At 42.2% G+C, this 16,775-nt stretch overlaps 2 protein-coding genes across 5 annotated transcripts; one reads left to right on the top strand and one right to left on the bottom strand.

Moving 5' to 3' along the window:
• Positions 1–667: 667 nt before the first annotated feature.
• Positions 668–2,731, top strand: LOC103981150 (U-box domain-containing protein 4-like). Of its 2 annotated transcripts, none has more exons than XM_018824885.2 (2): positions 668–2,041; positions 2,121–2,731. In XM_018824885.2, the coding sequence occupies exons 1-2, from the start codon at positions 1,070–1,072 to the stop codon at positions 2,244–2,246; spliced, it is 1,098 nt and encodes a 365-aa protein (XP_018680430.2). In that variant the 5' UTR covers positions 668–1,069; the 3' UTR covers positions 2,247–2,731. The 2 variants fall into 2 exon arrangements, with proteins under 2 accessions (XP_018680430.2, XP_009396044.3); XM_009397769.3 differs by having other exon boundaries at positions 2,124–2,726.
• Positions 2,732–7,160: 4,429 nt separating this feature from the next.
• LOC103981149 (calcium-transporting ATPase 10, plasma membrane-type) lies at positions 7,161–16,660 on the bottom strand. Of its 3 annotated transcripts, none has more exons than XM_065103534.1 (15): positions 16,556–16,660; positions 16,119–16,182; positions 15,963–16,035; positions 15,825–15,890; positions 14,724–14,791; positions 14,460–14,630; positions 14,205–14,297; positions 13,973–14,123; positions 13,228–13,528; positions 11,511–11,565; positions 9,430–11,381; positions 9,181–9,339; positions 8,567–8,738; positions 8,180–8,478; positions 7,161–7,646 (listed from the first exon to the last, which is right to left on the bottom strand). In XM_065103534.1, exons 9-15 carry the CDS (start codon positions 13,402–13,404, stop codon positions 7,398–7,400), a joined length of 3,063 nt encoding a protein of 1,020 aa, XP_064959606.1. In that variant the 5' UTR covers positions 13,405–13,528; positions 13,973–14,123; positions 14,205–14,297; positions 14,460–14,630; positions 14,724–14,791; positions 15,825–15,890; positions 15,963–16,035; positions 16,119–16,182; positions 16,556–16,660; the 3' UTR covers positions 7,161–7,397. The 3 variants fall into 3 exon arrangements, with proteins under 3 accessions (XP_064959606.1, XP_064959607.1, XP_064959608.1); XM_065103535.1 differs by having other exon boundaries at positions 13,973–14,116; XM_065103536.1 differs by having other exon boundaries at positions 14,205–14,630; positions 15,825–15,886.
• Between the last annotated feature and the right edge of the window lie 115 nt (positions 16,661–16,775).

The raw sequence follows: 16,775 nt of genomic DNA, 5'->3' as shown, positions 1-16,775 counted from the left end.
ATTCAATACTCGGATAATATATATTATTGTATTAGAATAAAACTTTCATCTCTAAGTCGTGAGACACATTCGTCCGCAAAGAGTCAATATCCTAAGGATTTGTAAAAGAAAAAACATATTAGTAGAAGTTTTAAACTTTGAGATCTCGTAATTAGATATTTTATCAAATATTTAATAGACAATACAAAATATAATAATAAACCTTGTAAGATTTGAATAGTAATATAATAAAGGATCTGCGATAGTCTCATTGCTCTCAAAAGTCCACACAAATAAGTATTCATGTAACATATCCCAACAACGAATTTATACAAGGTACTATCCAACTCAACCAATAATATGATACAAGGTACTATCCTATAGGCTCAACCAATAATGTACCACTCAAAAGCTCCAATGTATTAAGATGATTAATGCTTATGGTCACTCTAATAACACCCAAAATGAATGCTTAGAGATCATGCTTTTGAGTAATTTTGTCTCTATCCTTGCATTTCAAGCCTAAAATAATCATAAAACTCAACCCTCGATGAGCACACGGCTTAACCCAAAGACTTGATGTTAAGATAAGAAATCAACTAATAAGTTTGAGCTAATGGATCAAATCTAAGCTCGATGCTTTGGTTAATTCAAGTGCAATGGATGATGGACTTGAGAAAAGCTCCGATGGGTCCCATGCCAGACCTCAAGTGTCTCTCCAATCATGATGAGGGTAGGAGGCGCGTGGGTGTCTCCCGGGGTTACGTTCCTCGCAAGCGTCTTGCACTTGAAAAGGGCAGAACAAACCACCGACCCGGTTCGACCGTCTTCGGTCGTACGCGATTAAACCGCACCGCCCGAGCCGGGCCTCCCCACGTGCGCCCGCCAGGGAGACGCCCGTACGCCGACACCTGGGTCCCACGTGCGAGCTTCGAACGCTCTACCCTCTTCCCAAAGCCCCGCCATGGCGATCGGCCTATTTATACTACTGCTATAGTATGCTTGCTTTACCCTCTTCCCAAAAGGCAACGAAGCATATCATATCATTCGCTTCCTTCTCGAGTTGGATTGGGGGTTTCATCCGATTGCAATGATGCTGATGGAGAACCCGCCGGAGTTTGGCCGCCACGCGAGGCGGAGCTACAGCGACGGCGCCGGCTCTTCCGGCGCCTTCAGCGACTGCAACAGCGAATGCTCCGCCTCCGGCAACGGCGCTTCCTCCCTCCGCCGCCTTCTCGCCTCCGACTACTACTCCGACGAGGAGGTCCGCGGCCTCATCTCCGACCTCGGGTCCCCCTCCGTCGAGTCCCGGCGCCGCGCCGCAATGGAGCTCCGCCTCCTCGCCAAGCACAGCACCGAGAACCGCCTCCGCATCGCCCGCGCCGGCGCCGTCGTCCCGCTCGTCGCCCTCCTCTCACACCCGGACCCGCAGCTGCAGGAGCACGGCGTGACCGCCATCCTCAACCTCTCCCTCTGCGACGAGAACAAGGGGCCCATCGCCGCCGCCGGCGCCGTCCGTTACCTCGTCCGCGCCCTCCGCTCCGGCACTCCCGCCGCCCGGGAGAACGCCGCCTGCGCCCTCCTCCGCCTCGCCCAGCTCGACGACCTCCGGGCCGTCATCGGCCGCTCCGGCGCCATCCCGCCCCTCGTCGCCCTCCTCGAGACCGGCGGCTCCCGCGGGAAGAAGGACGCCGCCACCGCCCTCTTCACCCTCCTGGCCGCGAAGGAGAACAAGGCCCGGGCCGTCGAGGCAGGGGTGGTGCGCCCGCTGCTAGACCTAATGGCCGACCCGGAGTCCGAGATGGTGGACAAGGCGGCGTACGTGCTGCACCGGCTGCTGTCGGAGCCGGAGGGCCGAGCGTCGGCGGTGGAGGAGGGCGGTGTCCCGGTGCTCGTGGAGATGGTGGAAGTGGGAAGCCAGCGCCAGAAGGAGGTGGCGATGCTTTCGCTGCTGGAGATCTGCGAGGAAAGCGCCGCCTACCGGAAGATGGTCATCCGCGAGGGCGCTATCCCGCCGCTCATCGCCCTCTCCCAGTCCTCCTCCAAGAAGACCAAGGACAAGGTCGGTAACCTCACCTCACTTCCTTCGTCAATTTTATTATTCTTTTATCTAATTTTACTTAATTCAAAAAATAATTAAGCAGGCGGAAGCGTTGATCGAGCTTTTGCGACGACCGACCACGAAGCTGATCGATTATTCCCAGCAGAGGACGACACGTGGCTGTTCGGCGCTCCCTGTAGACGGCGACGCACTAGTACGAGCATAGACACGTGGCGGTCAAGCATTAGCTGGGACGATGTAAATACATCTTATAAAAGCAAAGGAAAAAAAAAGGCTCTCTTTTCTTTCTTTAAATATTTATTCGTTGCAAAGAAAAAAGAAAATTAAAGGGGGAAAAAAAGGTGTCGGCATGTGATGCTTCCGTGGGTCGGCTGTCACCTGCTCCGTGATTCGTGATGGAGGTGCCCAGAGGCGCACATCTGGTGACACGTGCCCAACAGCTCCGTTGAGCTGATCTCGCGCCACTGCGGTGGAAGTTACGGGTGAAACTTCCTCAGTCTGCATGCTATGGACAGCTTATATTAGTAGTGTGTTGGAGACAAAAAGAAGAAGAAGAAGAAGAAGAAGGATTGTAATTGTTGGGTTGTTTAAATACTTTGAATCATGTGGTTTAAGACCTATGAACAGATTATGTTGTTTGGTATCATAGGATTTAATTTCATTGTTTATGATTAGGGATGACAAAGGTATACATACATATCTTTAGTCAGAACTCAACTCAAAATGTCTACTGAATCCAAATAAATCTACCTATCATCTAACCCAAACAATTCTTCCAGTGGTTGGATGTTGAGGTTGGTGACAACATGTGGATTCTTAATTCAAGCTCAAAATGGAGTACAGAAGAACACATGAAATATAAAACCTCACCAAATCTTTTCTTAATGTCTTTTATATCGGCAGGAAGGTTCCCAGCTAGGGTTTTAATCTATTCATCAGCACACTTGGTATTGTTGGAGAAGAGACAGCATCAAATCTTTGCTGATACTGTGTTCATTGGAAGATTTGGTAAGACTAATCCACCTACTGCTATATTTTTTGTTGTTGTGTTCTTCCATCCATTGCATCTTAATCCAATTAGGCCACGAGCATGAGTGATAGATACTGATGTCGGAGAGCTTCTGCTTCATGGATTGGTTCAGTGTATGTCTCCTGACAAGCACTCTACATCTGAAAAGATGAAGCAGCTAATCCTGTTTTCTATGTTGTCGGAGTGCATTCAAAATCTAAAGTGTCTCCATACGTTCATTGTCCACCGTGGAGCAGTGACAAGTCTCTGTCTCTCTCCTGCTCTGTTTTCTGCAAGGCATAAATGTAGAGATAACGAGTTGACATGGACAAGCATCAATGTCGTGTGTTTTTGACTGGGAAGTTTCGTTTTGGACATGGAACCTTTGTTATCTACAATAAGATTTGGGATGTAGAGGGTGTCGGGTGGGTGGGGGATTGGAAATGATGAAACTAAACATCAAATATTTCTGATGCTGACAATTCTCCTGTAGCTTTTGATGGACGACAGGTGCAGGTCTTTTGCAGGAGGAGGTGATGGAATCATGAGGTCTGTACGAGTCATTGCTCTCCGGGCTAAGCTTCAAAATCTATTATAATATATATATATGTAATGTGAAAAAATTTTATATTAGGATTAAAATTAAATAACATTATACCTATTTTACTATATGTATTTTTGGATGTCATTGAAAAAGATATCTGAGTGATCTGAATATTATTTTTAGATCTAAAACCACTATCAAAGAGAATTAAACTCACAGTCTTCTCTTTTTCTATCTTTTTACATGACCATTTAGATTTATGAATTAGGAAGATTAAGAAAGAAACTATAATCTATCAACAATATTTTTTATGACATACGTTTTTAAGTCCCTAAAGGTCATGTCTATTTATAAATCAGAACAGAGAGTCTAGAATAAATTAATAGAAAAGCTCCTCCGTATCTCTTAAGGAATCATATTATAATATGAAATTTCTTTTTATTAATTAATATTTATCATCAGAATCTAATTAGTTCTATTATATATTTTATCATTATAAAGGATTACTAACAAACTCCCTCTTATCTGTAGCAAGAAATAGAAGATTCCGAAAATGTATGTTAGGATCACTGCATTCGTTCTACAGTAGCTTGTATTGCCAGGAACTAAGAAGAGGTTGAAATGAAGCTTCCTGGATGAAGATGGTTTTCTCTTTTATTGTTTAGGAGAGAATTCATGAGGCAAGCCCGAATGAAGAGACAAGAAGCTCAATGTGCTAAGAATCATGCTACTCTCATAAATTCTTTGGAATTATCTTCTCTCTTCTCATCCTCATCATGTTACCATCATTAACAGCATGCAGATTCATGTAGAGAATGAAGTGAATTAATGATCCAGATGTCTGTCTTGTTTGGATGAAAGATCAGGAGACAGAGACCATCACAGGCAACAAAAGCCAACATGTTGTACCGATTAATCTTCCTGTCTTGCTCATGCTGGTTCTGCTACGAACTTAGCATCAGCTCCCTGTCTTGCTCCTCATCAGGTGTGCTCATGCTTTCCAGAGCAATGGCAGCACTCTCCACATGCCGCAGAAGCACGTTGTATATCTTCCTTCGCACTCTCTCGCATGCTTCAGCTTCGTCCTCCTCCGACAGCACGCCATCTCTGAGTCTGTCCCTCGGCCACGAGCTGATCTCCTTGCTGGTGATGCTGTTTAACCAGCCATCGACTCGCTTTAACTGGCACAGCAAACCTGCCACTTCCAGCTCGCATCCATCGTATCCGGTTTTGCTCTGGATTGAATCCAGAAACTTGTCGATGTATCTCAGAAACCATCTGTTGTACTCGTGCTGCAATGTGTTCGACGCCAGCAGCAGGCTGCTCCCCTTGGCCAAACTATTCTTTGTTCTTCCTCCATGACTTGGTGGTGCTTCCGAAGTCTCAGGAAGAGCCTTTACCTGCGTGGGGAATCGTACAAGATCCGACTCCAGAGCTGCTTTGACCCACGAGGTGGCGCAGCTTTTTCTCTCTGCTGCAACCTTGCCCACTGATCTGGCCGAAGCAGGGTTGTAGTTGCATGAACTCGGCTGGGTCGATCTTTCTAATGACTGAGCGATTAATCTGGTCTGCCCCAGCGTATGGTGAAAGTTCAAGAACCTGTTGACCATGAGCTGTGGATCGCCATCCTTGTCGGACTGCAGCTCTGAGTACGTGCTGCAAATGCCAAGTAAAAAAACACATGACATGTTTACAGAGACTCTCAACTTCTGGAAATCTAATGCTCACTTGCCTCAAGCACTCGATCAGTTTATCTGCGGCAGATGCCTCCAGCAACGCGTCGATGGCAGCTTGCAGTGATGAATCTCGCTGCCTTACGACCTCCTGCACAAGTGAATCAATCCATGGGGTCATCACTGACATCTCGAGGAGAAAGACATATAGTGAATGGAGTACCTTCCCATGCCTCATCAAGTTTGGAGGCAGCGAAGCCCAGAGGACGCCGCCATCCGATGAGCAGAAGGAGGTCGTCGTCGTGGAAGAGATTTCTGTGCTTGCTTTATCTGAACCAGGGAGCTTCCACTTACCGGAATTACCAAGCACTTTGAGAGCCTTCTCGGTGTTTCTTTGGAAAGCTGCTGGTGCATCATCTTTCGGCATCAACCTTGCATGGTGAGCTAACCTACTCGGAGAAACCTATCAAGGTCATGGAGCAGAGCAATCAATCATTTGGCAGCAAATCGACAGAGTTCTTCAGGGAATGAGGAGAAGGAATGGCAGCTGCTAAGCTTACACTTGCGCTTCGACTCTGAACTGTGGGTTTCGCCTCTCTTCTCCGCTCGGTGATCCTCCCTGAGGCGTGCCAGCTTTTCCTCGCCTTCGTTGTGCAGGGAGACGGCGACGAGAAGGAAGACGAGGCGTAAGAGAATCTCGACGACGCGGGAGACGAAGTGCAGGAGAATCTCGAGTCGTCGGAGTCGTAGGTATCTTCATCCATGCACGGAACGGTAAACTTCTGCAGCTCGTGCAGGGCGTCCGAGCTCCTCCTCTCTCGTCTCTTCGCCGCTCGGTTCGTGGGCGAAGGGGCGAAGGACGGGGAGCTCATGCCGACCTCGCTGATCCGGTCCCCCACGCTCGAGTGGGACCTCGAATGCAGCTGCCGCTTCTTCTTCTCGGGTGGGGGCAGAGGAGGGGTGGCGCTCGAAGAAGCAGCCGGGGCGGCGCAAATGAGGTCGACGGTGTCGTGGAGGCAGGGGTGGCGGCCGGCGAGGAGGCGGAAGTCACGGAGCACGGGAACAGGGGAGGCGGGCTCGAGGCGGCGCACCTGGATGAGTTGGCCGAGCTGGAGGCGGTCGGCGAGGATGAGGTCATTGAGGTCGGCAGGGAGGGAGACGTAGATGGAGTGGGAGGAGTCGGAGACCTTGATGTAGAAGCCTTTGTCGGGGCAGAGGTCGGGGCCGGCGACGGCGGGAACGATGCCGGTGATCTGGAGGACGGCCGGGGTGGCGTGGAGCGGGCGGCGTGGGGGGTTGGAGGATGATTTTTCGTCTTGGAGGAGCCTGAGGAGGACGCCGGGGCTCAGCGACGCCATCGGCGACGAAGAGAGAGAGAGAGAGAGAGAGAGAGAGAGAGAGAGAGTTATGGGAAAAGATGGGAGAAGGGAAACGGTTGACAGTTGCCTTTAGCGGTTTTGGTGGCGTCAAGAGCGTGCATTTTAATGGTAATGGAAGGAATACCAAAACAGAGGAGACAAGTCGAGAAGGAAAACACAGGCGGATGGAATGGAGAGGGAGGAGGGTTGGCAACAGCTCGGATTTGATGCCATGTATCGAGAATAAGAGCTGTGCTATTGGATAAGATTCCTCGAATTCGAGTATTATCTTACGTAAATAAGACTTTTACATCATAAAAATTATAAATAAAAATTTAAATATATTTTATTTATATAAAAAATTATTTTATATAGAATTCAATGACGAAAAACGATCATAAATAGTTAAGACATTACGACTTACATTTGTCACTTGCATACGAAGATATATATATATATATATCCCAAACATTTACCTATTGAAAGCATGCATTCCACATATGATACAATCAGTTTTGAGGACTACATCCTTGAATTCACATCAAATTGCACTTTGAATAAAAACAGTTGCCTCTGCCATAAAGGTTAAGAGAAAAAACAAAAGCATCGAAAAGACAGTTGAAATTATTCTTATGTTTTTATAGAATGTTCTTGCAACTGGCTCCATGGTATCCTCTACAATCGACAACATTACAAAATCCATGGAGATAGCTATTGACACACAAAAATCTGTTGTTAGATGATTAGGGAAATCTCCTAAGACTCTGATTCCTTACTTGGAACCCACAGGAACCATCTTGATGGCAGCAGAAATAGGCATACCAAGAAACCCAATGAACAGACAGGCAAACCACTGATATAAAGTCAACGGAGTGGTGTTCGCGAATTCTCCAAGGAACTGAACGATTATGAACTGGAAGATGATGGTACAGGTGATGACAGCCACGAATACATAATTCTCCAATATGCCATGGAACACATCGATCTTTTCCATTTCTCTGCAGCTGATCTCATTGAATACCTGCATGACAAGCTCCCAAGTTCAGATTGACTCGAGATTTTGAGATTGGTATGTTACGTCACTTTTTGGCCTCTAATGATATAAAAGATGCTGCAGAAGTCTTCTGCATAATTGATGTTCTATATCCAATTAAAATGACTGACATAATAAATGGTGCAGACCCAACTGAAATAATTTTGTCAAGTTTATTGATAAAGTTATAGTCAACTACATTGGTGTATCAACAGCCGCATCCATTTTCATGTCTTTCAAGCATGTAGATGATATGGAAGCTCTTGGGTCCAAAATGAGGTCCTCGTCTGAATTAGAGTGACTGTTCATCTAAATAGCAGTTTACAGACAACTGGTTCTTAAATTATGGTATAAAAATGCTAAAAGTTAGTTTTCCATATGCAGGTTTATCTCATGTGCTGAAGAAATCAGGAATTTGTTTCATAAAATAAAAATTATGGACAATGTCTTTTAGTATTTATCATATTCTTTCAAACAGGTAGTAAAACAAAGAACAATAAACATGAAATTTATCAGTTTACCTGACAAAAGACGAAGGAATTGAAAATAAGAGTGTTTAGTGCAAGATCAGAATCAGGGCCCTCAAGTTGAAACAGCCCTTTCCCTTCTCTCTGGAGATACCATATCACAATGAACTGGTACAAGGCTTGTCCTAGGATGTTCCTCCACATTGTGTTACTAATAAAACCGCCTTTTCTTCCAACAGGAGATCTTTTCATCAATTCATCATTTGGTGGCTCAGTGGCTAATGCGAGTGCCCCAAGTGTATCCATAATCATGTTCACCCAGAGCAGTTGAACGGCAGTTAGCGGAGCATGTCCTAATACAGAACAGGCAAATGAAAAGAACAATGAGAGAGAATTTTGAGGTACACCGGAACTTGATACCGTTTAAAGGGCTAACTTTACCAGTTATGCAGGCTGAGGAGAAGTTTACAATTAAAGCAACAACATTAACAGTCAGCTGAAACTGCACAAACTTTTGAATGTTTATGTACACTGAACGTCCCCATTTTGCCACAGTTACAATAGTTGAGAAGTTGTCATCAAGAATAATAACATCAGCACTTTCTTTAGCCACCTGCATATCACAGTATTTTGCGAACAAATTCATGATAAGATTAACTAAAACTCAACTATGCAATAGACTAAGAGATACTGCAATTTATGGCATTAACAGTAACTGGGCTCCTTGACCATAAATAGTTGAACCACAACAAAGAGAACTTATGAAGCTAGGGCACAACTAAATTTATCAAAGATTATGAATATGTAATTTAGGAGTGTAATCAAGGCCCAAGTCATAAAAAGACCTTTTTAACAAAAATAAGACTACATACTTTGACCCATCTTGGATCCTACCATGAGAAATAGGTGGACACCAAAAGGCATGGACACTTATCTTACATGCTCCACCAAAAGCAATATGCTTAAATATTAGGTCAGAAAAAAAAAATACTACTTTAATTTCCACAGTACCAAAACAATTAATATCTATAACTTGGATATGTCACAAACACTACCTCAGTTCCTGCAATTCCCATTGCAAGCCCAATATCTGCCTCGTGAAGTGCTGGAGCGTCGTTTGTGCCATCACCAGTCACAGCAACAACTTCATTGAACATGGTGCGCAGATGTTTCACCAAGGTATGTTTATCCATTGGTGAAGATCTAGCCATCACCTGGTAAGTTAATAGATTAGAGAGATAATAAGAAAAAAAAATCCACTAATCAAAAGAATGTTTTTAATGATAATGTATGAGAAATAGAACCTGAAGTCTTGGTATTAAATCCATCATTTCCTCCAGACTCTTACTCCTGAAGTCTGGACCTTCAATAGCAACCCCATCATCAGTAAGAATACCACATTCTCGAGCAATAGCCTTTGCAGTGTTTATGTTATCCCCTGTAACCATTCTCACAGTAATTCCGGCAGACCTGCAAATTGCAACCGAATCTTTTACACCTGGACGAACAGGATCTTTGATGCCAACAATTCCAATACAAGTGAATCCATTAATAGGGATTTGTTCATCAGCTGTGAAACCATTCTCAATTTCCATGTAAGCAAGGCACAGTGTACGGAGAGCCTCACTGGCAAAACTTTCTATAGTACTCTTGAGTTGACTGAATGTTGATTCATCAAGCAGGACAGTGTTACCTGCAGAATCTAAAACCTTATCACAAGCAGCCAATATAATTTCTGAAGCACCTTTACAATGGGCTCTGTATCCTCCTCCTGGAAGCTGGAGAACCACTCCCATTTTCTTCTTTTCAGAATTAAATGGTTCCACTTTGACAATCTTAGTCTCCTGACGTGCAACCTGGAAATCCCCACCTAGAAACAATCCAAATTCCAACAGAGCAGTCTCAGTTGGCGTTCCAAGTATTTCAAGTTTTCCAGCTTGGTTGATAACAACTTCACCGCCAGTGTTATAAAAGATGGATTGCATGAGTACTTTTAGAGCAACATCTGGAACCTGGGAGCAAACATGTTTTATTTCTTCATGATTATTAACCTCCTTGATATTCCCACATATGCAAGCTTTCACAACAGTCATGTGATTGGTTGTCAGTGTACCTGTCTTGTCACTGCAAATAGATGTAGCTGAACCCATAGTTTCACAAGCAGCAAGATGGCGGACCAGTGCTCTGTCATTCATCATCTTTTTCATGGCAAAAGCAAGGCTCAAGGTTACAGCTAAAGGCAATCCTTCAGGAACTGCAACCACTACAATAGTGACTCCAACAGCAAAATACTCCAGCAACTCTAATGCATCATCTGCTGACCAGCTCAAGTATGAACCATGTTGAAACTTATGTTTGATTAGTCCTTCAGCAAGCACTGCAAATGTCACAACTGCAAATACCAAGCCAATTTTCCCTATGATAGTGGCAACTCCGTTCAGTTTGACCTGCAATGGAGTTTCATCATCTCCTCCTTCACTAAGGGTGGCCATCAACTTACCCCATTGTGATCTCATGCCAACTGTAGTTACCAGCATTTTACAAGATCCATCTTGGACTTTAGTTCCAGATAAAAGAAATGGATTGTCAGCATTCACATTGACAGGTTCACTCTCTCCTGTTAAACTGGATTCATTGATCAATAAGGAAAATCCAGACATGAATAACCCATCAGCAGGAACTTGATCTCCAATTGCAAGATGCACTAGATCACCAGGAAGAAGATCATATATTGAAATCTTCTGTCTGAAGCCATCACGTGTAACCTGTACAGATATCTTCTTCTTCTCCTTATCCAAATCTTTGAACTGTAAAGATTGTCGGTAATCACTAGTTGCAGTAACAAAGACAACCAACAGTATGCTAGCCACAATGCCAAGTCCATCATGTGCACCTTTTGGCCATCCTTCTGTGGCAATGCCAACAATAAGGGATATACAAGCACACACAGCAAGAATTATGAGAGTCATGTCTTGAAGTGCTTCCCAAACAAATATCCAAAAACTCCGAACCTGGCTTTCAGTAAATTTATTTACTCCATAAATATCTTGCCTGTGTTTCAAACTCTCCTCTGTAGCAATTAGTCCATTTGTTGTTGATGTTGAAAGTTTGTCCGCAATACCATTAACACCACCATGGACTTTCAACTTCTTCACATCATGGCCTTCAACTATGGAACCCAATTCATCAGGGCAAATTTGGAAGCCTGCTTTCTTCACTTCATCAGGCACAATGTACTCACTATGCAATGCGATACCTAAACACATTTGTTAATGCAAAATTGTAAGAAAAGATTGTAGAAACAAAAACATCTTTGAAGCCAAGAAAAGAAACTATGTCACCATGCCAACTTTATGACTACATCTCAGTATCAACAACGGATTACCATGAATAAATTGCAATGCGGCTTTTGAAACCAAAACAGCTACTCGCAATTTCTCCTGGAAAAGAAAAAATAACTAATCAGTCTCCCTATGGAGAAAGAAAATTGTTGTACATAAAATAAATGCCAGACTTATAGTGAACGGGCAACATTATATAGGTTGTAGCATATCTCTCACTGCTACAGTCAGTGACCATGCAGATATGGAGCTAAGTCTCTTTGTGAGGGATTAGTATTCTAAATCCAACAAGCAAGGACTGAAGATGTACAACGATTTGAAGTTCATCAAGTTTCAGCAAGCAAAGTAGAATAATTAGGTTCATTAACTTTTGGAGTATGTCAAATGAAATATTCTATCAGCGATATCAATTGAAGGACAGAAAGCACAACTGAAGTCTAGGGCCAGTAATTAAGCTTGGTTTGAGTATACACAAGATGATCCTCAATGATACTATAGACTAGAAATTAATTTCAAGCGTGGTTCAGGCTTGAACATAGCTATGCATGATCAGACTAGAATTGGCTCAAATATATGTGTGTGTCTTTGTATTTGTGTTTGCATGCCAGCCCGTATGTGTGTATTACATGTATATATCCTCGAATTACATCAAAATGGTTGTAATGGATGGATGATGTAGTTGACTCAGAAATCAATGAGTTCTTTTATGTTTGTTGGTTTTGTAGTTCTTTTAACACACGAGGCAATTTTCATAAGACAAAATGTATAACACTGGTAAGGAAGCTCTCATAGTAAAGGATTTGTTGATATAAAAAAATTGATACGACTCATTCTTAAAACAAAATATTATGACTAGGTATATTACATATCATCTAAAAATTCTATTTCAGTAATTGTACCAAAGCACAAGCACCTAACGATGAGGACTTTGGGATGAGTTAATATATGTGGTTTCACCCTTTAAGCAAAGAGGTTGTTTTCATGATTCAAATTCTAGTCGCCAAAGATCACAAAGTAGCATCCCAACTGTAATTTCTATTTTATGTGTTTTGTTGCATGTACCTTTTAAGTTATTATAAAAAAACACTTATCTTTCATCATTGAAAAGTTAATGTATATAAGTAATAAAGATCAATTAAATAAACTAAAGCAAACCTAACTGAGGCTCATGGGAGGTATGGGCGAAGCATGGTTTTCACTAACGAGCTCTTTGATACAGGCTCAACTCAGCTTGGTTTGAAACTAAACTCGATCAACCATACAACAACCAAATATTGATCTTCTTCTAGGCACCAGATTAATTTCAAGCCACGCTTGTGGATCGGCTTGTAAAGCTCAGATCAACTGCAGCCATACAGCAACCTCAGAAAAAGGATGCTTCCAAGGAAATTAATCTAGGATGATTATTAGAGGTGTTGTTGCAACATTAAACCTAAAAGACTTTTTCACTTTTAGGAGCTAAACCATGAAAAAAAACTATTTCTACTGTTCTCTAAAAAGAATATCTAAATAAATGCATGATTATGTGGCAACTCTGAAATCAACCCTAAACAGAGTCAAAAACAGAAGTAAAACATGAATGATACGAATTAAACAAGGACTATCAAGATGTGGGCTAGCAAGATGGCCATATCATGTTAAGGTTCATGTTTACACATCAAATTAAAAGCTTAAGATGATGGATGAAACAGGGTATGTCAATTTCAGCTCTAACAAAGTGCCAACCACGATCGAGAATGTAAAGCGGGGGTGTACGCGTACATGGTTCGAGCGCTTCATGGCGGCGGCCTCGGAGCGCTTGGAGAGGTTGGCGGTGAAGCGGAAGCGGCGCTTGGGGTTCTTGACGACGCCGACGAGCTTCCGCCATCGCTCGAGCGACTCCTCCGTCGAGTTCTTCGACTTCACCCCACCGAAGTTCTCGTTCAGGTAGCTCTCCATCCTGCCTCCTCGGCCCCTTCCTCCTCTTCTCCAGTGGCTACTTGTAGCCAAGTCCCGAGTGAAGGGCTCGCTTCCAATAAAGGCCTCAAAAGCTCAAAACTTCTTCGCGGTTTCTACGACAAGACTGCGATGTAGGAGGAGAAAGGAAGGTGAAGAATAAAGTTCATGGAGGAGGGAGGAGGGAAGGAGGAAGGTAGGAAGAAGGGGAAAGAGACGTCGATCCGAAATATACTGACGGGAGGGGGAGTGGTGGCATAGTTTCCATGCATTTGGAGGAAGCGACCAGGAATTGTGGAGTCAAAGCAGATCAACTCAAAATTATATGCACGGGCCGGGAACCAATTAATTTGGGGCCAACGGAGACCCAAATTATTATTATTATAATATATCTTTAATACATTCGAGGGATATATAAAGACCAAAATTGATACTCGGGAATGAGATGAAAGGATATAAATCAATATATCTTGACTCATAATCATGATCGATTATTATCGTTATTTTTATGATTATTTTGTTTTCTTGTGGACCTTTTTATCCCAAACATGAGAAATTTCTTGGGACTTACTGTACAAGTCTAGTCTTGGGAAGAACTCTCTTGTTTGTTTGCGAGGTCAACTGAGGAAGTGATGGATCAGGTCAACTCAAAAGATCTTGAGATGGTCCAATGTCCAATGTCGACAACAGGAGCAGTAGTAGCTTGAATTTCCAACTGCATTCTAAGTAGGAGGCAAGCAATTGCATGTTACTCAATAGGGAAAATTTTGAGGACAAACAGCAATGAACTGAAAAGAGCTTACAGCTTGTGTTCTGAAGCGACCAATGTGCATTTCATGAATTTACCCATAAGAGATCTCAGCTTGTAAGCCTGGATTAGGATAAAAGCACCCTTCCTGGTCAAGATGACTAACTTGTCAGTGGAATTGCTTGTGAGCAAATAAATGTGCTAAACTTCACTTTATTAGCATAAAATAGTTGGATCTCAGTAAAATTTCTCTCTCTCTGTTATGTACAAAGAAAAAATGTGTTCCCAGAACAAGGTAAAAACACTGAGCTGTAGCTGTTTCTATCGAGATTTAATCTGCTTTGGATAGCTCTTTGACAAATGGTTTTGTTTCTATAAAGCCTCTTTCACTGTGGTTGAACATTGCAATGTAGATACATGTTTTGTTAAGCTTCTTGATCTCATCCAATCCAACCATCATCATGAAGAACGACTCCCCAAGCTACACAAACAGAAATGAGGAACTGACAATAGCATCTCATAGAACACAGAGAACACAAGCACTGAGATTTGTGATAGAATCAAGATTGCTTACACTGTGTACCAATTTGTCTAGATTGATTTATTTGCATCTATACTTGAATCATTGTCTCCTCTCTTTTCCTGCAAAAGAAAATAAGAACCATTCAATATCTCCGTAGACAGAAGAGATGAACTTTGCTTATATAATCTATTGAAGAATGTTTTGTTGAGAACCAGTTGTGTGATGAAACGGTCAGTTCATGAAAGGTCATTGCCGCAGGATTATGTTGGTGACGGATCCACTGATTATGATTCACATTTTAAGGAAGTGAAAGGATGCTACCGTGAAGATTTGTAGCTTTGTGCAATAATACCTAACAGTAGCTGAGTCTTTTAGGTCTATGCATATTGTCCATGCTTATAGGATAATTGTGTCATAGATTACATTGCCCAAGGATTAATTGTTCCATGTGTATACAGCACAACAAAACACTTTAACGTGACTGTTCATATCTTATAATTTTGCTGTGTATACTTCCAATTTAAGTGCAGTTCCTTTTAGTTTCAATTCACATAAATAAACAGTATTTCCATAGCAATTTTTTGATTTAATGTAAAACTTTAATGCAATAATGATCTAAATTGAAGCACACTTAACAAATATTCTTCCGGATATGATTGTGGAAAATACATTTCATATTTGAACCAACAACAGATTTCTAGATGCGAGAAAAAATATGTAAAAGCCTCAAAATTATGTTGTAACTTGGTCGTTAAAAGAATTAGATGGAAATTCTAAACGATGACTTGGACATGTTGAATTGAAAAGAAGTTATGAAAATGACAATAAAAGATAAATTCTTCTTTGATTGTTGTTGACAAAAATTCAATATGACACAAAATTGATGTTTTACAAGAGAGACAATCTCAAAGTTATAAACAAACTTTCATAATTAAGAATCAGAAACTGGAACTCCATTACTAAAATACTGGTATGGACAAATTGCTATAAGAATATAACCGAAAATTGAGAACAAGTACAGTTTAAAGGAAAGAGTTATCTCTCATTCATGACACCAGATGAGTCCAAAATTCATCTGATTGATTTTAACATACTACTTCAGCAATATAATTTTGTAGTAAATTTTGAGAAATATATGATAAACAAATGTACCTTTTTTAACAGGCCTTTTATATACATGAGCTCATACAGTTTCTGCATAAGCATTTCTTCCTCTACCTTCACATGAACAAGATCATAATAATCAGCCAATTTCATAGTAGTCTGGTAGATGCTAAAAAGATGAAAAACCTGAAGCCGATGTAGCTCATGTGACATCGGCCGATTCGCCTCCATGAGGACTTCACCTTGCTTCTCCAAATGCCTGTACAACACATATTCATACTGAATTGACGATTCACAAGAATACAGCAATAGAAAATATCCAACTATGCACCCTCAACTTACTTAAACATTTCTGCTGAATGTTTTGTGTCCATTGTGAGAGACAAATCTCATCCCCAAAGTTAAACTGCAGGTACCAACCACAACAAAAAAAACATTAGGCATATTTAAATCCTAATAAAGCTCTAAAGTTTCTGTTGGTTTAATTCCATCACATAATAGTGTGATCAAAAGATAAGGAACGCAAAAGTCAGAGGAAGAAAACATAAAAAGGAATATTGCGAACAGAGAAGGCTATGTTTGCACTCTGGAACATATACAGAACAAACTATCAATTACCCAACTACACTCGATGCTGTAAACCACAACGATCGTAATCCATCCTTTGCAATTAAACAATACAAAGATAACGAAAGAATCGATCCATGCCCTAAATAAAAAACATAAGGAGGAACAAAGAAGAATAATTACATGGGAAGACACCAAGTGAGCAACAATACCTTCGAGAACGAAGCGGGATCGAAGGAGGAGACACGAAGAACGCAGTTGTGTTCGCCCTGCGAACCATAGCGCCGGGCGGCTAAAGGAAGAAGTGGAGGTTTTGGCGGAAGCCGAAACCAAGGGAACGTAGTCGTGGTACCTAAGTCAGGTATGGGCGCCTATTCGATCCGATCCGCTAAGGTTAGGTCCGATCCAGATCCGAATCCGATTTTAATTAAA

The sequence above is a fragment of the Musa acuminata genome, chromosome BXJ2-4 (assembly GCF_036884655.1).
Source record: "Musa acuminata AAA Group cultivar baxijiao chromosome BXJ2-4, Cavendish_Baxijiao_AAA, whole genome shotgun sequence".
NCBI lineage: Eukaryota > Viridiplantae > Streptophyta > Magnoliopsida > Zingiberales > Musaceae > Musa > Musa acuminata.
This window is presented reverse-complemented; position numbering and strand designations above follow the sequence as displayed.